At 43.3% G+C, this 25,164-nt stretch overlaps 1 protein-coding gene across 2 annotated transcripts in view; it reads left to right on the top strand.

The window, feature by feature from the left end:
• The window catches only part of IDS (iduronate 2-sulfatase), a 65,502-nt gene extending 45,003 nt beyond the window's left edge, over window positions 1-20,499 (top strand). Inside the window, exons 4-9 of one of the 2 annotated variants that reach the window (XM_069747046.1) lie at window positions 16,016-16,104; window positions 17,420-17,620; window positions 17,859-18,029; window positions 18,225-18,351; window positions 18,441-18,611; window positions 19,858-20,499. In XM_069747046.1, the coding sequence (XP_069603147.1) occupies window positions 16,016-16,104; window positions 17,420-17,620; window positions 17,859-18,029; window positions 18,225-18,351; window positions 18,441-18,611; window positions 19,858-20,333 (1,235 nt within the window). In that variant the 3' untranslated portion in view covers window positions 20,334-20,499. The remainder of the gene's footprint in view (window positions 1-16,015; window positions 16,105-17,419; window positions 17,621-17,858; window positions 18,030-18,224; window positions 18,352-18,440; window positions 18,612-19,857) is intronic. The other variant, XM_069747047.1, reaches the window with a different exon arrangement.
• Window positions 20,500-25,164: the final 4,665 nt, after the last annotated feature.

The following is a 25,164-nucleotide window of genomic DNA, read 5'->3' as shown; positions in this document are numbered from 1 at the left end:
ATAATCAAAGGTGCAGAGCATATATGGCACAGCATTATAAGGGGCATCTATGGGGCCATAATCAAAGGTGCAGAGCATATATGGCACAGCATTATAAGGGGCATCTATGGGGCCATAATCAAAGGTGCAGAGCATATATGGCACAGCATTATAAGGGGCATCTATGGGGCCATAATCAAAGGTGCAGAGCATATATGGCACAGCATTATAAGGGGCATCTATGGGGCCATAATCAAAGGTGCAGAGCATATATGGCACAGCATTATAAGGGGCATCTGTGGAGCCATAATCAAAGGCGCAGAGCATATATGGCACAGCATTATAAGGGGCATCTATGGGGCCATAATCAAAGGTGCAGAGCATATATGGCACAGCATTATAAGGAGCACCTATGGGGCCATAATCAAAGGTGCAGAGCATATATGGCACAGCATTATAAGGAGCATCTATGGGGCCATAATCAAAGGTGCAGAGCATATATGGCACAGCATTATAAGGAGCATCTATGGAGCCATAATCAAAGGTGCAGAGCATATATGGCACAGCATTATAAGGAGCACCTATGGGGCCATAATCAAAGGTGCAGAGCATATATGGCACAGCATTATAAGGAGCATCTATGGGGCCATAATCAAAGGTGCAGAGCATATATGGCACAGCATTATAAGGAGCATCTATGGGGCCATAATCAAAGGTGCAGAGCATATATGGCACAGCATTATAAGGGGCATCTATGGGGCCATAATCAAAGGTGCAGAGCATATATGGCACAGCATTATAAGGAGCACCTATGGGGCCATAATCAAAGGTGCAGAGCATATATGGCACAGCATTATAAGGAGCACCTATGGGGCCATAATCAAAGGTGCAGAGCATATATGGCACAGCTTTATAAGGAGCATCTATGGGGCCATAATCAAAAGTGCAGAGTATATATGGCACAGCATTATAAGGAGCACCTATGGGGCCATAAAGGTGCAGAGCATATATGGCACAGCATTATAGGGAGCATCTATGGGGCCATAATCAAAGGTGCAGAGCATATATGGCACAGCATTATAAGGAGCACCTATGGGGCCATAATCAAAGGTGCAGAGCATATATGGCACAGCATTATAAGGGGCATCTATGGGGCCATAATCAAAGGTGCAGAGCATATATGGCACAGCATTATAAGGAGCACCTATGGGGCCATAATCAAAGGCGCAGAGCATATATGGCACAGCATTATAAGGAGCATCTATGGGGCCATAATCAAAGGTGCAGAGCATATATGGCACAGCTTTATAAGGAGCATCTATGGGGCCATAATCAAAGGTGCAGAGCATATATGGCACAGCATTCTAAGGGGCATCTATGGGGCCATAATCAAAGGTGCAGAGCATATATGGCACAGCATTATAAGGAGCACCTATGGGGCCATAATCAAAGGTGCAGAGCATATATGGCACAGCATTATAAGGAGCACCTATGGGGCCATAATCAAAGGTGCAGAGCATATATGGCACAGCTTTATAAGGAGCATCTATGGGGCCATAATCAAAAGTGCAGAGTATATATGGCACAGCATTATAAGGAGCACCTATGGGGCCATAAAGGTGCAGAGCATATATGGCACAGCATTATAGGGAGCATCTATGGGGCCATAATCAAAGGTGCAGAGCATATATGGCACAGCATTATAAGGAGCACCTATGGGGCCATAATCAAAGGTGCAGAGCATATATGGCACAGCATTATAAGGGGCATCTATGGGGCCATAATCAAAGGTGCAGAGCATATATGGCACAGCATTATAAGGAGCACCTATGGGGCCATAATCAAAGGCGCAGAGCATATATGGCACAGCATTATAAGGAGCATCTATGGGGCCATAATCAAAGGTGCAGAGCATATATGGCACAGCTTTATAAGGAGCATCTATGGGGCCATAATCAAAGGTGCAGAGCATATATGGCACAGCATTATAAGGGGCATCTATGGGGCCATAATCAAAGGTGCAGAGCATATATGGCACAGCATTATAAGGGGCACCTATGGGGCCATAATCAAAGGTGCAGAGCATATATGGCACAGCATTATAAGGGGCATCTATGGGGCCATAATCAAAGGTGCAGAGCATATATGGCACAGCATTATAAGGAGCATCTATGGGGCCATAATCAAAGGTGCAGAGCATATATGGCACAGCATTATAAGGGGCATCTATGGGGCCATAATCAAAGGTGCAGAGCATATATGGCACAGCTTTATAAGGAGCATCTATGGGGCCATAATCAACGGTGCAGAGCATATATGGCACAGCATTATAAGGGGCATCTATGGGGCCATAATCAACGGTGCAGAGCATTCTATATGGCACAGCATTATAAGGGGCATCTATGGGGCCATAATCAAAGGTGCAGAGCATATATGGCACAGCATTATAAGGAGCATCTATGGGGCCATAATCAAAGGTGCAGAGCATATAAGGGGCACAGCATTATAAGGAGCACCTATGGGGCCATAATCAAAGGTGCAGAGCATATATGGCACAGCATTATAAGGGGCATCTATGGGGCCATAATCAAAGGTGCAGAGCATATATGGCACAGCTTTATATGGAGCATCTATGGGGCCATAATCAAAGGTGCAGAGCATATATGGCACAGCATTATAAGGGGCATCTATGGGGCCATAATCAAAGGTGCAGAGCATATATGGCACAGCATTATAAGGGGCATCTATGGGGCCATAATCAAAGGTGCAGAGCATATATGGCACAGCATTATAAGGGGCATCTATGGAGCCATAATCAAAGGTGCAGAGCATATATATCACAGCATTATAAGGAGCACCTATGGGGCAATAATCAAAGGTGCAGAGCATATATGGCACAGCATTATAAGGGGCATCTATGGGGCCATAATCAAAGGTGCAGAGCATATATGGCACAGCATTATAAGGAGCACCTATGGGGCAATAATCAAAGGTGCAGAGCATATATGGCACAGCATTATAAGGAGCATCTATGGGGCCATTATCAAAGGTGCAGAGCATATATGGCACAGCATTATAAGGAGCATCTATGGGGCCATAATCAACGGTGCAGAGCATATATGGCACAGCTTTATAAGGGGCATCTATGGGGCCATAATCAAAGGTGCAGAGCATATATGGCACAGCATTATAAGGGGCATCTATGGAGCCATAATCAAAGGTGCAGAGTATATATGGCACAGCATTATAAGGGGCATCTATGGAGCCATAATCAAAGGTGCAGAGCATATATGGCACAGCATTATAAGGGGCATCTATGGGGCCATAATCAAAGGTGCAGAGCATATATGGCACAGCATTATAAGGGGCATCTATGGAGCCATAATCAAAGGTGCAGAGCATATATGGCACAGCATTATAAGGGGCATCTATGGAGCCATAATCAAAGGTGCAGAGCATATATATCACAGCATTATAAGGAGCACCTATGGGGCAATAATCAAAGGTGCAGAGCATATATGGCACAGCATTATAAGGGGCATCTATGGGGCCATAATCAAAGGTGCAGAGCATATATGGCACAGCATTATAAGGAGCACCTATGGGGCAATAATCAAAGGTGCAGAGCATATATGGCACAGCATTATAAGGAGCATCTATGGGGCCATTATCAAAGGTGCAGAGCATATATGGCACAGCATTATAAGGAGCATCTATGGGGCCATAATCAACGGTGCAGAGCATATATGGCACAGCATTATAAGGAGCATCTATGGGGCCATAATCAAAGGTGCAGAGCATATATGGCACAGCATTATAAGGAGCACCTATGGGGCCATAATCAAAGGTGCAGAGCATATATGGCACAGCATTATAAGGAGCACCTATGGGGCAATAATCAAAGGTGCAGAGCATATATGGCACAGCATTATAAGGAGCATCTATGGGGCCATCATCAAAGGTGCAGAGCATATATGGCACATCATTATAAGGAGCACCTGTGGGGCCATCATCAAAGGTGCAGAGCATATATGGCACATCATTATAAGGAGCACCTGTGGGGCCATAATCAAAGGTGCAGAGCATATATGGCACAGCATTATAAGGAGCACCTATGGGGCAATAATCAAAGGTGCAGAGCATATATGGCACAGCATTATAAGGAGCATCTATGGGGCCATCATCAAAGGTGCAGAGCATATATGGCACAGCATTATAAGGGGCATCTATGGGGCCATAATCAAAGGTGCAGAGCATATATGGCACAGCATTATAAGGGGCATCTATGGAGCCATAATCAAAGGTGCAGAGCATATATGGCACAGCATTATAAGGAGCACCTATGGGGCAATAATCAAAGGTGCAGAGCATATATGGCACAGCATTATAAGGAGCATCTATGGGGCCATAATCAAAGGTGCAGAGCATATATGGCACAGCATTATAAGGGGCATCTATGGGGCCATAATCAAAGGTGCAGAGCATATATGGCACAGCATTATAAGGGGCATCTATGGAGCCATAATCAAAGGTGCAGAGCATATATGGCACAGCATTATAAGGAGCACCTATGGGGCCATAATCAAAGGTGCAGAGCATATATGGCACAGCATTATAAGGGGCATCTATGGGGCCATAATCAGAGGTGCAGAGCATATATGGCACAGCATTATAAGGGGCATCTATGGAGCCATAATCAAAGGCGCAGAGCATATATGGCACAGCATTATAAGGGGCACCTATGGGGCCATAATCAAAGGTGCAGAGCATATATGGCACAGCATTATAAGGGGCACCTATGGGGCCATAATCAAAGGTGCAGAGCACATATGGCACAGCATTATAAGGAGCACCTATGGGGCCATAATCAAAGGTGCAGAGCAAATATGGCACAGCATTATAAGGGGCATCTATGGGGCCATAATCAAAGGAGCAGAGCATATATGGCACAGCATTATAAGGAGCATTTATGGGGCCATAATCAAAGGTGCAGAGCATATATGGCACAGCATTATAAGGGGCATCTATGGGGCCATAATCAAAGGTGCAGAGCATATATGGCACAGCATTATAAGGAGCACCTATGGGGCCTTAATCAAAGGTGCAGAGCATATATGGCACAGCATTATAAGGAGCATTTATGGGGCCATAATCAAAGGTGCAGAGCATATATGGCACAGCATTATAAGGGGCATCTATGGGGCCATAATCAAAGGTGCAGAGCATATATGGCACAGCATTATAAGGGGCATCTATGGAGCCATAATCAAAGGTGCAGAGCATATATGGCACAGCTTTATAAGGAGCATCTATGGGGCCATAATCAAAGGTGCAGAGCATATATGGCACAGCATTATAAGGGGCATCTATGGGGCCATAATCAAAGGTGCAGAGCATATATGGCACAGCATTATAAGGAGCACCTATGGGGCCATAATGAAAGGTGCAGAGCATATATGGCACAGCTTTATAAGGAGCATCTATGGGGCCATAATCAAAGGTGCAGAGCATATATGGCACAGCTTTATAAGGAGCATCTATGGGGCCATAATCAAAGGTGCAGAGCATATATGGCACAGCATTATAAGGGGCATCTATGGGGCCATAATCAAAGGTGCAGAGCATATATGGCACAGCATTATAAGGAGCACCTATGGGGCCATAATCAAAGGTGCAGAGCATATATGGCACAGCATTATAAGGAGCACCTATGGGGCCATAATCAAAGGTGCAGAGCATATATGACACAGCTTTATAAGGAGCATCTATGGGGCCATAATCAAAAGTGCAGAGTATATATGGCACAGCATTATAAGGAGCACCTATGGGGCCATAAAGGTGCAGAGCATATATGGCACAGCATTATAGGGAGCATCTATGGGGCCATAATCAAAGGTGCAGAGCATATATGGCACAGCATTATAAGGAGCACCTATGGGGCCATAATCAAAGGTGCAGAGCATATATGGCACAGCATTATAAGGGGCATCTATGGGGCCATAATCAAAGGTGCAGAGCATATATGGCACAGCATTATAAGGAGCACCTATGGGGCCATAATCAAAGGCGCAGAGCATATATGGCACAGCATTATAAGGAGCATCTATGGGGCCATAATCAAAGGTGCAGAGCATATATGGCACAGCATTATAAGGGGCATCTATGGGGCCATAATCAAAGGTGCAGAGCATATATGGCACAGCATTATAAGGGGCATCTATGGGGCCATAATCAAAGGTGCAGAGCATATATGGCACAGCATTATAAGGGGCATCTATGGGGCCATAATCAAAGGTGCAGAGCATATATGGCACAGCATTATAAGTAGCATCTATGGGGCCATAATCAAAGGCGCAGAGCATATATGGTACAGCATTATAAGGGGCATCTATGGGGCCATAATCAAAGGTGCAGAGCATATATGGCACAGCATTATAAGTAGCATCTATGGGGCCATAATCAAAGGTGCAGAGCATATATGGCACAGCTTTATAAGGAGCATCTATGGGGCCATAATCAAAGGTGCAGAGCATATATGGCACAGCATTATAAGGGGCATCTATGGGGCCATAATCAAAGGTGCAGAGCATATATGGCACAGCATTATAAGGAGCACCTATGGGGCCATAATCAAAGGTGCAGAGCATATATGGCACAGCATTATAAGGAGCACCTATGGGGCCATAATCAAAGGTGCAGAGCATATATGGCACAGCTTTATAAGGAGCATCTATGGGGCCATAATCAAAAGTGCAGAGTATATATGGCACAGCATTATAAGGAGCACCTATGGGGCCATAAAGGTGCAGAGCATATATGGCACAGCATTATAGGGAGCATCTATGGGGCCATAATCAAAGGTGCAGAGCATATATGGCACAGCATTATAAGGAGCATCTATGGGGCCATAATCAAAAGTGCAGAGTATATATGGCACAGCATTATAAGGAGCACCTATGGGGCCATAATCAAAGGTGCAGAGCATATATGGCACAGCATTATAAGGAGCACCTATGGGGCCATAATCAAAGGTGCAGAGCATATATGGCACAGCTTTATAAGGAGCATCTATGGGGCCATAATCAAAAGTGCAGAGTATATATGGCACAGCATTATAAGGAGCACCTATGGGGCCATAAAGGTGCAGAGCATATATGGCACAGCATTATAGGGAGCATCTATGGGGCCATAATCAAAGGTGCAGAGCATATATGGCACAGCATTATAAGGAGCACCTATGGGGCCATAATCAAAGGTGCAGAGCACATATGGCACAGCATTATAAGGAGCACCTATGGGGCCATAATCAAAGGTGCAGAGCATATATGGCACAGCATTATAAGGGGCATCTATGGGGCCATAATCAAAGGTGCAGAGCATATATGGCACAGCATTATAAGGAGCACCTATGGGGCCATAATCAAAGGTGCAGAGCACATATGGCACAGCATTATAAGGAGCACCTATGGGGCCATAATCAAAGGTGCAGAGCAAATATGGCACAGCATTATAAGGGGCATCTATGGGGCCATAATCAAAGGAGCAGAGCATATATGGCACAGCATTATAGGGAGCATCTATGGGGCCATAATCAAAGGTGCAGAGCATATATGGCACAGCATTATAAGGAGCACCTATGGGGCCATAATCAAAGGTGCAGAGCATATATGGCACAGCATTATAAGGGGCATCTATGGGGCCATAATCAAAGGTGCAGAGCATATATGGCACAGCATTATAAGGAGCACCTATGGGGCCATAATCAAAGGCGCAGAGCATATATGGCACAGCATTATAAGGAGCATCTATGGGGCCATAATCAAAGGTGCAGAGCATATATGGCACAGCTTTATAAGGAGCATCTATGGGGCCATAATCAAAGGTGCAGAGCATATATGGCACAGCATTCTAAGGTGCACCTATGGGGCCATAATCAAAGGTGCAGAGCATATATGGCACAGCATTATAAGGGGCATCTATGGGGCCATAATCAAAGGTGCAGAGCATATATGGCACAGCATTATAAGGAGCATCTATGGGGCCATAATCAAAGGTGCAGAGCATATATGGCACAGCATTATAAGGGGCATCTATGGGGCCATAATCAAAGGTGCAGAGCATATATGGCACAGCTTTATAAGGAGCATCTATGGGGCCATAATCAACGGTGCAGAGCATATATGGCACAGCATTATAAGGGGCATCTATGGGGCCATAATCAACGGTGCAGAGCATTCTATATGGCACAGCATTATAAGGGGCATCTATGGGGCCATAATCAAAGGTGCAGAGCATATATGGCACAGCATTATAAGGGGCATCTATGGGGCCATAATCAAAGGTGCAGAGCATATATGGCACAGCATTATAAGGAGCATCTATGGGGCCATAATCAAAGGTGCAGAGCATATAAGGGGCACAGCATTATAAGGAGCACCTATGGGGCCATAATCAAAGGTGCAGAGCATATATGGCACAGCATTATAAGGGGCATCTATGGGGCCATAATCAAAGGTGCAGAGCATATATGGCACAGCATTATAAGGGGCATCTATGGGGCCATAATCAAAGGTGCAGAGCATATATGGCACAGCTTTATATGGAGCATCTATGGGGCCATAATCAAAGGTGCAGAGCATATATGGCACAGCATTATAAGGGGCATCTATGGGGCCATAATTAAAGGTGCAGAGCATATATGGCACAGCATTATAAGGGGCATCTATGGGGCCATAATCAAAGGTGCAGAGCATATATGGCACAGCATTATAAGGGGCATCTATGGGGCCATAATCAAAGGTGCAGAGCATATATGGCACAGCATTATAAGGGGCATCTATGGAGCCATAATCAAAGGTGCAGAGCATATATATCACAGCATTATAAGGAGCACCTATGGGGCAATAATCAAAGGTGCAGAGCATATATGGCACAGCATTATAAGGGGCATCTATGGGGCCATAATCAAAGGTGCAGAGCATATATGGCACAGCATTATAAGGAGCACCTATGGGGCAATAATCAAAGGTGCAGAGCATATATGGCACAGCATTATAAGGAGCATCTATGGGGCCATAATCAAAGGTGCAGAGCATATATGGCACAGCATTATAAGGAGCACCTATGGGGCAATAATCAAAGGTGCAGAGCATATATGGCACAGCATTATAAGGAGCACCTATGGGGCAATAATCAAAGGTGCAGAGCATATATGGCACAGCATTATAAGGAGCATCTATGGGGCCATAATCAAAGGTGCAGAGCATATATGGCACAGCATTATAAGGGGCACCTATGGGGCCATAATCAAAGGTGCAGAGCATATATGGCACAGCATTATAAGGGGCATCTATGGGGCCATAATCAAAGGTGCAGAGCATATATGGCACAGCATTATAAGGGGCATCTATGGAGCCATAATCAAAGGTGCAGAGCATATATGGCACAGCATTATAAGGAGCACCTATGGGGCCATAATCAAAGGTGCAGAGCATATATGGCACAGCATTATAAGGGGCATCTATGGGGCCATAATCAGAGGTGCAGAGCATATATGGCACAGCATTATAAGGGGCATCTATGGGGCCATAATCAAAGGCGCAGAGCATATATGGCACAGCATTATAAGGGGCATCTATGGGGCCATAATCAAAGGTGCAGAGCATATGTGGCACAGCATTATAAGGGGCATCTATGGAGCCATAATCAAAGGTGCAGAGCATATATGGCACAGCATTATAAGGAGCATCTATGGGGCCATAATCAAAGGTGCAGAGCATATATGGCACAGCATTATAAGGGGCATCTATGGGGCCATAATCAAAGGTGCAGAGCATATATGGCACAGCATTATAAGGGGCACCTATGGGGCCATAATCAAAGGTGCAGAGCACATATGGCACAGCATTATAAGGAGCACCTATGGGGCCATAATCAAAGGTGCAGAGCAAATATGGCACAGCATTATAAGGGGCATCTATGGGGCCATAATCAAAGGTGCAGAGCAAATATGGCACAGCATTATAAGGAGCATTTATGGGGCCATAATCAAAGGTGCAGAGCATATATGGCACAGCATTATAAGGGGCATCTATGGGGCCATAATCAAAGGTGCAGAGCATATATGGCACAGCATTATAAGGAGCATCTATGGGGCCATAATCAAAGGTGCAGAGCATATATGGCACAGCATTATAAGGGGCATCTATGGGGCCATAATCAAAGGTGCAGAGCATATATGGCACAGCATTATAAGGAGCACCTATGGGGCCTTAATCAAAGGTGCAGAGCACATATGGCACAGCTTTATAAGGGGCATCTATGGGGCCATAATCAAAGGTGCAGAGCATATATGGCACAGCATTATAAGGGGCATCTATGGGGCCATAATCAAAGGTGCAGAGCATATATGGCACAGCATTATAAGGGGCATCTATGGAGCCATAATCAAAGGTGCAGAGCATATATGGCACAGCTTTATAAGGAGCATCTATGGGGCCATAATCAAAGGTGCAGAGCATATATGGCACAGCATTATAAGGGGCATCTATGGGGCCATAATCAAAGGTGCAGAGCATATATGGCACAGCTTTATAAGGAGCATCTATGGGGCCATAATCAAAGGTTCAGGGCATATATGGCACAGCTTTATAAGGGGCATCTATGGGGCCATAATCAAAGGTGCAGAGCATATATGGCACAGCATTATAAGGAGCATCTATGGGGCCATAATCAAAGCTGCAGAGCATATATGGCACAGCATTATAAGGGGCATCTATGGGGCCATAATCAAAGGTGCAGAGCATATATGGCACAGCATTATAAGGAGCACCTATGGGGCTATAAAGGTGCAGAGCATATATGGCACAGCTTTATAAGGAGCATCTATGGGGCCATAATCAAAGGTGCAGAGCATATATGCACAGCTTTATAAGGAGCATCTATGGGGCCATAATCAAAGGTGCAGAGCATATATGGCACAGCATTATAAGGGGCATCTATGGAGCCATAATCAAAGGTGCAGAGCATATATGGCACAGCTTTATAAGGAGCATCTATGGGGCCATAATCAAAGGTGCAGAGCATATATGGCACAGCATTATAAGGGGCATCTATGGGGCCATAATCAAAGGTGCAGAGCATATATGGCACAGCATTATAAGGGGCATCTATGGGGCCATAATCAAAGGTGCAGAGCATATATGGCACAGCATTATAAGGAGCACCTATGGGGCCATAATCAAAGGCGCAGAGCATATATGGCACAGCATTATAAGGAGCATCTATGGAGCCATAATCAAAGGTGCAGAGCATATATGGCACAGCATTATAAGGGGCATCTATGGAGCCATAATCAAAGGTGCAGAGCATATATGGCACAGCATTATAAGGGGCATCTATGGAGCCATAATCAAAGGTGCAGAGCATATATGGCACAGCATTATAAGGGGCATCTATGGGGCCATAATCAAAGGTGCAGAGCATATATGGCACAGCATTATAAGGGGCATCTATGGGGCCATAATCAAAGGTGCAGAGCATATATGGCACAGCATTATAAGGGGCATCTATGGGGCCATAATCAACGGTGCAGAGCATTCTATATGGCACAGCATTATAAGGAGCATCTATGGGGCCATAATCAAAGGTGCAGAGCATATATGGCACAGCATTATAAGGGGCATCTATGGAGCCATAATCAAAGGCGCAGAGCATATATGGCACAGCATTATAAGGAGCATCTATGGGGCCATAATCAACGGTGCAGAGCATTCTATATGGCACAGCATTATAAGGAGCATCTATGGGGCCATAATCAAAGGTGCAGAGCATATATGGCACAGCATTATAAGGGGCATCTATGGGGCCATAATCAAAGGTGCAGAGCATATATGGCACAGCATTATAAGGGGCATCTATGGGGCCATAATTAAAGGTGCAGAGCATATATGGCACAGCATTATAAGGGGCATCTATGGGGCCATAATCAAAGGTGCAGAGCATATATGGCACAGCATTATAAGGGGCATCTATGGGGCCATAATCAACGGTGCAGAGCATTCTATATGGCACAGCATTATAAGGGGCATCTATGGGGCCATAATCAAAGGTGCAGTGCATTCTATATGGCACAGCTTTATAAGGAGCATCTATGGGGCAATAATGAACGGTGCAGAGCATTCTATATAGCACAGTTGTATATGGAGCATCTATGGGGCAATAATGAACGGTATGGAGCATCTATTTTTATTTTTGAAATTCACCGATAGCTGCTGCATTTTCTACCCTAGGCTTATACTCGAGTCAATAAGTTTTCCCAGTTTTTTGTGGCAAAATTAGGGGGGTCAGCTTATACTCGGGTCGGCTTATACTCGGGTCAGCTTATACTCGGGTCAGCTTATACTCGAGTATATACGGTATATATATTGATAGATAGATGAATACAAAAAGATATATCGAAATATGTGAGTGAGATGTATAATCAGTTATTCTTGTGTGTAATTTACTGTACTTTTTTTTTTTTATATAAATTCCTTTCTGAAAAAAAAAAAGGAGTGGAATCCCCCATGACCTTTAAAAACACAGCAGTTCATCTGCCGCAAACAGTAAAATCACTGTGTGACCCAACAGGATAGAATAGATACAGTATATACACATAGAATAGATATAACAATGTCAGTGATATATGTAATTAGTACAGCGTTGTGTAGCTTACTGTACATGTATTTTTTGACATACTAAATTAGCAGCAGAGGAAAAGTGGACAGCTGGGGGCAGATGTTTTTAGCCTGAGAAAGGGGTAATACCCATGGAGAATCCCAGGTTATTAATATCAGCTCACATCTGTATACTTAGCCTTTACTAGTTATTAAAATGGGGGACCCCCCCAATAAAATGACAAAGGATCCCCCTATATTTAATAACCAGCAAAGGCTAGGGGGACAGCTGTGGGCTAATAGTAATAGAACGCCTCTATTACTGATAATGTGTGCAAACTGTAAAGCGCTGCGGAATATGTTAGCGCTATATAAAAATAAAGATTATTATTATTATTATTATTATTATTACTAACCCTATTGTGATATTGCATAAAAAACACACACCATTAATAATGTACTTTAATTGAAAGAATGACACAGACTCCGATAATGAACCTAAATTAAACCATGCTCAGATCATCGCCTAGTCCATTGAAGCCAATATCTCCTGTAGCAGAATTAAAATAATAAACAACCATATTTCTCGCATGTACGCCGAGAAGATAATAATCCATTTGTTCCTCGACGCATCTATCGCTACAACATCTAAATGGAAGGCTGCATTGTTGCATGATTTGACTATACCAGGGGTGGGGAATCTTTTTTTCTGCCAAGGGACATTTGGATATTTATACCATCCTTCGGGGGCCGTACAACTCCGCCCACAAAGTGCATCCTGACTCTGGCACTGGTTTCAGGACATAATCTTTCATTGCATGCCCTTCAGTGTTCAGTACTGAAGACTGCATGTGTGTGCTCACAGATCAAGAAGAAATTAATGACCTGGTTGTAATGAAAATACACATCCCTACCCAAGAATCCGATCCCTGAGAATCTGCTCAGGGCCTGATAAAATGTCATCGAGGGCTGTAAATGGCCCTGGGACCTGAGGATTCCCACCCCAGGACTATACAGTCTGCGATCCAGCAATGACACTGAGCTGCACGTGCTTGCTCATCTCAGTGCCTCTCAGTGAACTCCTTTCACCTCACTGATGTCACCATGAGCGTGAGGAAGTTCACACACTTGTGGTTCCATCAGAAAGGTCCTGGGAGTTCAGAGGCAATTAACTCCGTTCAACTCACTCACTTCGTGGTGAGTGCCGTTATATCTTTCCCCACAGCACTCGTGCTGACGTCAGTGTGTATCACCACACCTGCCACCGCACTAGAGCAAGTGGGAAGAGCGAGGCTAAATACCAGAATTGGCACATTTTATGGATGTGCCTTTTCTGGGGCGGCTGAAAGCTGATACTTGGCCCCTTCCTAGGCTATTAATATTAGCCCATAACTGTCTGCATAGTCTTTGATAGTTATTAATTGTAGGGGGATCCTACATAATTTTTTGGGGGGTCCCTCATTTTAATAACCAGTAAAGGCTAAGTATACAGCTGTGAGCCAATATTAATAGCCTGGGGGCTACATGGGTATTACTCCCTTCCTAGGCTATAAACATCAGCCCCCAGCTGTCTGCTCTCCCTCCGTTGGTTACTAGAATTTCAGTGGACCCCATGCCAGTTTGTTTTAGAAAATAATTTAGTATGTAAAAAAATACATGTACAGTAAGCTGCACAGGCACTGTGCTAATTAAATATGTGATTGTCACTTTTATATCTATCTATTCTATGTGTATATATCTATTATATTTTGTTGGGTCACGCTGTGATTTTACTGTATACAGCAGATGAATTTCTGGCTTTTCAAAGGACACTGGTGTGTAAAAATCAGACGGCGCTCTCATGGTCCAAGTGCTGTACGATTTTTTTTATTTTCTCGCACCCCTTGACCTGCATTGGCGAGTCTCGTCAGAGATATGAGGACGATCGCAGCATTCTGCATTTTTTTTTCTCAGTCCGATTTCAACTGAGAAAAAAATCGCTGATAAGCAGGGACTTATAGTTTAACATTGGTGTGAGCACAATCTGATTTTTATTGGGTTGCACTCATTCATTTTCCTCCATATCAGTATGAGCTCTTTCTCTGCATATTTGGGTTCTGTTTTCTGGCTGCAGTTTCTTTAGCTTAGCACAGATGTTTTCATTTGTCTGCCTATCACCTTTTGGATGCAGCTTTAAATTCAGTCGCCCTGCTGATATCTCCTGAAACAAAGAGTGAAAAATTTAAAGGGGTCTGAATACTTTCCGTACCCTCTGTACCTATTAGGGCTCTCCAAAACTGTTAAACCAGTTTTGTTGACCCCACTGATAGACCCATGTATCGTCTCCCCTTGCTTGTTTTATTGGTGCTCTCTGACAAAAGGAAGCATCAATAGTTACTATTTAGTAAGGATCATTTACTACTACATGTTTTTATGGTCTTCTTCAATAGATTTAGGCCACTGTATTGTATTATAGCACTTTATTTTGATATTTTGGTATTGGTGATGGCTTTCTGTTATATTGTCCCTGTAGGGTCATAAGGGAGAGCCGACATTGAGTGGGTGTAAAACTTAGGGTGTCAACCTCCGCGGCAAAGTAGGGTATGGTAGGGACAGCGCACATCCCACCCCCTTTTTTAGAATCTTTACTATTAGGCTATGTGCACACCTAGGAAAAGAGGTGCAGAATTTTCTGCACAAAATCTGCATCTCCTGGCACTATCCGCAGCCGCGGATTTTGTGCGGATTTGCCGGAGTTTTTGCCACTTTGTATTTCTATCATGGAGGGGTGCAGAAACACTTCAGATCCGCACAAAAGTGATATGCACTTCTTTGAAATCCGCAGCAATTCCGCACTGATTTTTCTGCACCATGTGCACAGCTATTTTTTTTCACATTGATTAACATTGTACTGTACATCACAGTGTGGATCTGCAGCGTTTCTGCACGGAAGAATCCGCTGCGGATCTGCAGCAAATCCGCATCGTGTGCACAAAGCCTACAGGTTATATTCACATTGTTAGTGGTTTACCATTTCTCTTTTACCCTAACATATATGAGTATTTTTGTTACTTAACTAATAAAAGTGATATTTTAGGGGTAATGTTTTTTTTTGGTTATAAGCAAAATAAATACCGTAAAAAGCCAATTAGGTGAGTACTTTAAGCCACTGTATATTCACTAAATTGTAAGAGTTATGAGCATCTTTGTACAGCTCTTTAGATTATGTTAGCACTATAAAGATGAATAAAATAATTAGTGTAAAATTTTTCTGACAGACTAACAGGCAAGCAATGAAAAATGTAAGCAATGCACATATACATATTTTTTGTGGCTCTTCTGGAGTCTCATGATGAGCCTCTAATACTGCATTGTTTCTCCATCCTTCTGTCACCCGTTAGGGATCTCATCCAACCACACTGATGACTACCCATACAGTTGGTCTGTTAGGCCTTACCACCCATCTACAGAGAAGTACGAGAACACAAAGGTATGCATAGTAATCGTGCGCTACATATCACTGTCCTACACAAGTCCCTCTACCCATGTGCCTGACAACTCTGCCCTCCCTGCGGTATCAATAATTGTGACCACCCAATAGCAGAGACGTCAGTGACATTTATATTTTTCTGCCATTCTTACATGTATTACTATACAGTAGTAGATTCAGCCAGGTTATGAGGAAAAGTTCCATTTTGTGGTCTGCAAAGCTTAGGCTTTGATTTCTGGTGTAGAGCTTATCAGCAGTGAGGTCATGGGTCAGTACAGATCTCATTCTGGATAGTTCAAAGTCACTGTAAGGAGACTTATAGGCCATGCAATGTTCCTCTATGATTTCATATGTGCAAGTAGCCTCTTCAGAGAGGAAGAGGATGGGGTCTCTAGTTCAACCTATTGGAAGGAGCAATCCTAAAAGTCAATATCGACCCTTTATATTGACTTTTAGGATTGCTCCTTGCAGTAGATGGTACTAGAGGTCCCATCCTCTTCCTGTCTGAAGAAGCTATTTGCATATCCAAAATGTCGTCATTTCTGCAGCGATCAGGGGCTGGTGAGAGACCACAGGACTACTTGTGCTGCATTGGGGCTGGGGAATTTAGGAGAAAGAGCTGTTTATTGTTTATGATATGGCATAAGTAGCATTTAAATCCCCTTTAAGCTAAATGGTGACTGTCTATGACAAATTGGATGTACAGTGGGGCAAAAAAGTATTTAGTCAGTCAGCAATAGTGCAAGTTCCACCACTTAAAAAGATGAGAGGCGTCTGTAATTTACATCATTACATCATTTTTTGCCCCACTGTATGCAGCTGCTATATTGCAGCCTAATGGAATTAAAAGGGTTTACATTACAACTTCAACTACCAAAAACATGTCTAAAAAAAGGCAGAACAGTGTTTTTCCTACTTACATGTCGTGGCATCTTCCAGATTGCTATGTGTTTCGATGCACTTGCATTCAGCAGGGGCATACAGCAATCTTTGGCCTTTCGACTTGTGTAGCTGTGTAGCTGTAGCCTAAAAGATGCACAAGAAATTTACTGGAACTGTTCAGTGGCTTATGGGTGGTCCTTTAAATGACTAGATTGCTGGCACACACTGCTGGGGTCCATCTTTAGCACCCAGCTTAATGGGAAGTGCTGATCAGGTGCCTGGATGGTCACCGGGCCATGACTCTGCACTGCTTATTATTACCGGTAGTTCTTATCATTGTATAGCTTGTGTGTATGTAACATATATTTATATATAAGCCGAGATGTCATTGCATAATATCTGGCTGCACTTATGTGATTTATGCTCCATTAAGACCTGTAGAGGCAAAGATGGAGAGCTTCATGCCAACTTGGTTTGTCCAGTTGATGTATCTCTAGTCCCAGAAGGAACATTACCAGATATACAAAGCACAGAAGAAGCCATAAGACTCCTAAAAACTGTCCATCAGCAGAACTCGTTGTTTTTCCTGGCAGTCGGATATCATAAACCTCACATTCCATTCAGATTTCCAAAGGTAACTCTGACTTTCCACATTCTCACTTTTACGTTGCACATGTTTTATCCAGTGTTTAAATACTTAGTGTTTCCTAAGGTTTTCAGATGTGATGAAAACTGAGACTTTTATACATGCTCATATATATTAATTTTAGGTATGAGATGCACCGTTCCTGTTCTTGGACTTTCCTTGTCTAGTGTCACGTAGGATGTAAGTTCTTGGCACATTACATTTCTTCATCTCCATTTTGTTTTAGGAGTTTCTAAAGCTGTACCCTATTGAAAATATCTCCTTGGCACCCGACCATGACATACCCAGGAATCTTCCTTCTGTGGCTTATAACCCATGGACTGACATTCGAAAGCGAGAGGACGTTCAAGCGTTGAACATCAGTTTTCCATACGGCCCCATTCCTCCACACTTCCAGGTAGACTTTGGGTCGATGTTATACATGGGTCATCTAACATTTGGTACAGATGCAAAAGAAGTTTTTTAAAAACCAAAACCTCGAGTTTTGTTTTTTCTTTTAGAGAAAGTTTATGGGAAAACACATAAAAAGTGAAAAAGAAACACAAAAATCTCTTGGAGGATGTGAGAATAATAATGTTTTGTTTTTATTAAGCGCTTAATTCGGCAGAGTTATTACGCCTCCGTCTCTTATTTGGACAGTCAAGTTGGCCAGTTATTAAGTTCTCTGGAAATTCTTGGATTTGCAAATGACACCATGATTGTTTTTGCCTCCGATCACGGTAATCACATTGGGGAGATATCACATCGCTGTTATTTTCTTACACATATGCATATTTATATTGTAAGTTTTGTGCCTTTGTCGCTCCAGGGTGGTCTTTAGGAGAGCACGGAGAATGGGCCAAGTACAGCAATTTTGATGTTGCGACACGTGTGCCACTGATGTTTTATGTACCAGGAATGACGGCCACCAAACACACTCAGAATAATATCTTTCAATACATAGATCCCTTTAGTATTCAATCTATGAGAAAACCTCCAGGTAAAATCAATGATTTTTGATACTTTTCATTATTTTCTGTTAGTGTGGGTTCTTATTTTCGGTCCCTCCTTCTCGCTGTACGATGGGTTCAGGGTTGACTTCATCTGTGGATCAGTGGTGGTCCCAACGGCCTGACTTTTCTTAATGTCTCGGGTGCACAAGGTGCCGACAACACCACAAGGTCATATGAGTGATTTTTGTGAGAACCCTTTGATTGACGCCAGGCTTTTCGGGTCTAGTCAGAGGTAATCATTGACAACTCCATGTGTTCCTCAAACAGGGTCTGATCCTGATCTTGACATAAAACGTACTGTATATTAATTAAAGCTTTTTACTGTGAATATTACAATGCCAAAGCCAGCTCAGCACTTAGATGTTGTGCTATTTTGGTTTAGATATTGGTGCAAATTTTACTCATTGCAATTAAAGAAATCCATTTTAAAAAAATCTGCAGTGTTTTCACAGCAGAGAGACCATTCCGACCAACCCATAAATGTAGACTTTACCAAGAGAGGTGTTTATATTCAGAGATTAGCCATAGGTAAGTGTTCACACTGGGCAGATAGGTCAAGGACCCATCCGATTCATGAGATTACTGTGACGATGGTGGGTGGGCTCACACTATTTGGCCAAATTTTTTGCTAAATGTCTCGTGTATTTTTTCTAAATTTCAAAGGCCATTTTGCTATTCACACTTCATGTTTTCACATTGTCATGCTGTAACACAAATGAGTGCAACCATTTTTGTATTTTGATATATATGTTATTTATTAATATTTTACACTAATCTTCATAAGCCAAAACCAGGAGTGGGTGATAAATACAGAAATGGTGACGTGTTTGTATTATACTTTTCCTCTGATTGTTCCACTCCTGGTTTTGGCTTACTGATGTAAAATACTGACCAATTTCTGAATGTGTGAATGTGGCCTAAAGATTGTGTCTGCAACAGCAAGGAAGGAGAATGAGCCATTGGAGGTTTGGAGTACTTTTATTTTCACAGTGAATACATTTACTGGGAAAATTTGGTGAATCTGGTGACTTTGAATTTTAAAAGATTTGCTCATCTCTACTATGAAGTATATTGGTGAATTTTAACTTTACATTATATATAAAAATATATACCGTATATACATATATATATATGAAGGTGGATCCCCTTTTAAACTCACTTAGCATAACTGGGGTAGTACTATGAGACTGTTCTAAGGTGTCAGCCTTATTGATGTCATATTTGGTCTTTTAGGTAAAATCAAGGAAGATCCTGTAGAATTAGTTTCCCTATATCCAACCATTGCTGATGTTGCCGGACTCCCTCGTGTACCAGTCTGTCCTGTACCTTCATTTCATGTTGATCTATGCACTGAAGGTCAGAGTCTTTTTCCATACTTCCCTACAACTGGAAAGAAAACTGCTGAATCTGCCGCTTACAGCTCCTATCCCCGACCGTCTGATTCTCCCCAGTGGAATTCAGACTTGCCTGATCTGCAAGACATCAGGATTATGGGCTACTCCATGAGAACCAGTGACTATAGGCTCACCTTATGGGTTGGATACAACCCGGAGACGTTTGAGGCTAATATTACAGACATTCATGCACAAGAGTTATATTTAGTGAAAACAGACCCCAATCAAGACAACAACTTGTTCAACCAGTCTGCACATTATGATTTTGCTCAGAAACTTTTTGGACACATAATGAAGGAATTTACCATTAATTAAAAAGATTCAATTTTGTATAAATATTTTTATGTGATTATACAATGTAAAAACTTTTTATATCACTGTTGTCATATTTTATGTTTTATTTTTCTATACTATTTAAAAATAAAAAAAATACAGTCAACCGGATTCCTCAGAACCGGAGAATGTTACTGCTTCATGTATGGATTGGTGCCTTCATTTTTTTTTTCCCTCTCTGATATACTTCACCGAATACAAGCTACATTACACACGATGCATTTGGATGGGCTGATGGCGCAGAGTCTCATTGCCCGGCTCTTGCTCCTATCTAATGTCAACCAGTGATAGAACAGTAACATAAAGCTTCAGTCCATTGATGTGTGCCGTGGAGTCACTGTGTATCCTGTGTGATGTATCGTCATACTGCAGTCTCTGTGTATCCTGTGTGATGTATAGTCATACTGCAGTCTCTGTGTATCCTGTGTGATGTATCATCATACTGCAGTCTTTATTATTATTATTATTTATATAGCACCATTAATTCCACGGTGCTGTACATGAGAAAGGGTTACATCATGATACAAATATCACTTATAGTAAACAAAACTAACAATGAAAGACTCGTACAGAGGGAAGAGGACCCTGCCCTTGCGGGCTTACATTCTACAGGATTATGAGGAAGGAGATAGAAGGTCGAGGGTTGCAGTAGCTCCAATGGTGTTGAGGTGGCCATGTGGTCTTTACAGGCTGTAAGCTTCTTTGAAAAGGTGGGTTTTCAGGTTTCTTTTGAAGGATCCAAAAGTACTGGATAACCGGACGTGTTGGCGCACTGAATTCCAGAGGATGGGTGATATTCGGGAGAAGTCTTGGAGGCGATTGGGTGAGGAGCGTGGAGGAGAGGAGGAGGTCTTGGGAGGACCGGAGATTACGTGAGGGAAGATATTGAGAGATTAGTGTGGAAATATACGAAGGAGAAAGGTTATGGATGGCTTTGTAGGTCAGTGTTAGTAATTTAGTCTGGATACGCTGTGAAATTGGGAGCCAGTGAAGGGATTTGCAGAAAGGGGAAGCAGGAGTGTAGCAAGGAGAGAGATTAATTAGTCAGTCAGCAGAGTTAAGGATGGACTGGAAGGGTGCGAGAGTGTTAGAAGGTAGGCCTCAAAGGAGTATGTTGCAGTAGTCGAAGCGGGAGATGATTAGGGCATGCGCGAGCATTTTGGTAGAGTGTGGGTTGAGGAAAGGATGGATTCTGGAAATATTTTTGAGTTGGAGGCGACAGGAGGTGGCGAGAGCTTGGATGTGCGGTTTGAAGGACAGGGCAGAGTCAAGGGTTACTCCAAGGCAGCGGATTTTGGGGACAGGGGAAAGTGTGATTTCATTTATTTTGATAGGTAGATCAGGTAGGGAAGATATGCGTGATGGAGGAAAGATAATGAGTTCAGATTTGTCCACATTGAGCTTGAGGAAGCGAGAGGAGAAGAAGGAGGATATGGCCGATAGACACTCTGGGATTCGGGAGAGCAGAGAGGTGACATCTGGGACAGAGAGGTAGATCTGAGTGTCATCGGCATATAGATGGTACTGGAAGCCATAGGACCTTATGAGATGTCCCAGGCCGAGTGTATAGATTGAGAAGAGTAAGGGTCCTAGGACAGAGCCTTGGGGGACTCCAACAGAGAGGGGGCGAGATGAAGAGGTAGTATGGGAGTAGGAAACGCTAAATGTGTGGTTGGCAAGGTATGAGGAGATCCAAGATAGGGCATGGTCTTTGACCCCAAAGGAAGAGAGGATCTGTAGTAGGAGGCAATGGTCAACTGTGTCGAAGGCAGAGGACAGGTCTAGGAGGAGGAGTATAGAGAATTGTCTGTTAGCTTTGGCTGTAAGTAAGTCGTTAGTAATTTTGGTCAGGGCAGTCTCAGTGGAATGGTGGGGATGGAAGCCAGATTGTAGGTTGTCGAAGAGAGAGTTAGATGCAAAGTGAGAGGAAAGTTCAGCATGGACGTGCTGCTCAAGGAGTTTGGAAGCAAATGGGAGCAAAGATATGGGGCGATAGCTGGACATACTTCTTGGGTCAAGGGATGGCTTTTTGAGGATCGGTGTGATTGTGGCATGTTTGAAGGCAGAGGGGAAGGTACCAGAAGTTAATGATAGATTGAAGAGATGGGTTAGGGATGGGATTAGTGTGGTGGTGAGGTTGGGGAGGAGGTGGGATGGGATGAGGTCAAGTGCACAAGTGGTGAGGTGTGATTTGGAGAGAAGATGAGCAAGCTCCCCTTCAGAGATTTTGGAGAGTGAAGTTATGGGGTTTGGGCATTGGTCTCTCATACAAAGGGGATGTGGTGGTTGGACAACAAAGACTTGCCTTGTTTGGTCTATCTTATTTTTGAAGTGCATGGCAAAGTCCTCGGCAACGATTAGGGAACTCGGAGGGGGCAGTGGTGGGCAGAGGAGGGAGTTAAAAGTGTTGAACAACTGTTTGGGGTTGTGGATACACAGTCTCTGTGTATCCTGTGTGATGTATCTTCATACTACAGTCTCTGTGCATGCTGTGTGATGTATCGTCATACTGCAGTCTCTATGTATCCTGTGTGATATATCTTCATACTGCAGTCTCTGTGTATCCTGTGTGATGTTTTTTCATACTGCAGTCTTTGTGTATCTTGTGATGAATCTTCATACTGCAGAGTCTCAATGTACACAGTGCAAATTATCTCTTCAGAGACACTCTCCTTGTGGAGAGTGACATGTTAAGCATGTCGGGGTGAGGAGACTTAAAGCCGCAATGCTTCTCTGTGAAATATGCAAATTGTCTCTTCAGAGAGGAAGAGGACTAGAACTCTAGTGCCACTTATTGGAAGTAGCAATCCTAACAGTCAATGTCGACCCTTTAACGAGCCTTGTCATATGACTTAGGATAACAGCCAAACCAGAATCTCAATTTGCAGACACTGTGTTTCAGGGTACTGCCCCTCATGTGATGTATCTTCATACTGCAATCTCAGTGTTTCTTGTGTGATGTACCTTCACATTGCAATTACTGTGTATCCTGTGTGATGCACATTCCTATTGCAGAATCTCTGTGTATACTGACTGATGAACCTACATACTGTAGTCTCAGTTTATTCCAGGGGATGCATCTTTGTATAGCTGAGCTTCTATGTATCCTGTACTATGCACCGTCATGCTGCAGTGTATCCTGTGTGATTTAGTTTCATACTGCAGAGCATCTGATTATCCTATGTGATGCAAGGTATTTGTGTATCCTGTGTGATGCAGCTTTATACTGCAGAGTCTCAGTGCATTACTATTTGATACAGTTGCATACTGTAATGTATTATTGTATGCTTTGTGATGCAGTTTTAGGGCTCTTTCACATGTCAGTGTGTCTGATACATGTGGTGATAGTTTTCACACGGACCAGAGACACTTACACACGTAGACCCAATTCAATTAAGTGGGTATATGCACATGTCAGTGTGCTTCCACAGACTGTGTGTCTATGGGCAAAATACCCTGACGTCTGTTTTTTAACAGAAGCACAGGCGCACGAGTGCACACAAATGTCACACGGATGAAATCAGTGTGTCATCAGTGTAACTCACTGGTGCCTGGGAAGCAGTGGTACAGTTCGCGCTGTTTCCCGGCATCGGGTGTTGAAGACAGCTCTCATCATTGTCCTCTGTTCTACCGACGATCAGCGCGAGCATTGAAGAATGTTGAGAGTTATATTCAACTGATAACAGCGAGAGCAGGTGGTGGCTGATGGGACTACTACTCCCATCAGCCTACACTTGCTGCCACTAATAACAGTGAGAGCAAGCAGCGGCTGATGGGAGTATTCATAGAAATGACAGAAAAACGACTGGCACATCCAAATTAGTGTGAATAGGTGCATACCAGGAGCAGCTACCTCCATACGCAATATACAAAAAAACTGACTGACTGCGCACTCCTCCCATCACCATGTGGTTTTTAATTACATCTATTCACACTTGGTTCCGGCCAACCCATATGTAGGCCTTGCTGACAGAGGTGTCCACATTCACCCAGGCATACAGACACTGGCCTTCGGTAAGTGTTCACATTTGGACAGGGAGGTCAGGGACCCTATCAGTTTTAATGAGACCACCTTGACGATGGTTGATGGGCTCACACTATTTGATCAAATTCTGTGCAAAGCGTCTCTCAAATATTTTCCTAATGTTCAAAAGCCATTTTGCTTGTCATATTTCATGTATTCCATATTAGACATGCTTTGGCACGATAGAGTGCAACGTTTTTTTGTATATTGTGTATGGAGGTAGCTGCTCCTGGTATGCACCTATTCACACTAGTTTGGATGTGCCAGTCGTTTTTCTGTCATTTCTATGTTAGCTTACTGACTGCGCACTCCTCCTATCACCATGTGGTTTTTAATTACATCTATTCACACTTGGTTCCGGCCAACCCATATGTAGGCCTTGCTGACAGAGGTGTCCACATTCACCCAAGCATACAGACACTGGCCTTCGGTAAGTGTTCACATTTGGACAGGGAGGTCAGGGACCCATCAGTTTTAATGAGACCACCTTGACGATGGTTGATGGGCTCACACTATTTGATCAAATTCTGTGCAAAGCGTCTCTCAAATATTTTCCTAATGTTCAAAAGCCATTTTGCTATTCATATTTTATGTATTCCATATTAGACATGCTTTGGCACGTCTTCAATCTGGATGGTGCCAAGAAGTGACCATCCAGGCTGAGAACTACTGATGAATGAGCTGCTGTGAGCACAGCATCAGTGAGCAGTGGTGACCTCATCGAGGTTACCATGGGCCACTGAGGCTGCATTCCCGGCTGGGCTGAACTGAGGTGACCTCAGCACCATG

Source organism: Ranitomeya imitator, chromosome 2, assembly GCF_032444005.1.
Source record: "Ranitomeya imitator isolate aRanImi1 chromosome 2, aRanImi1.pri, whole genome shotgun sequence".
In the NCBI taxonomy this organism is placed as follows: domain Eukaryota; kingdom Metazoa; phylum Chordata; class Amphibia; order Anura; family Dendrobatidae; genus Ranitomeya; species Ranitomeya imitator.
This window is presented reverse-complemented; position numbering and strand designations above follow the sequence as displayed.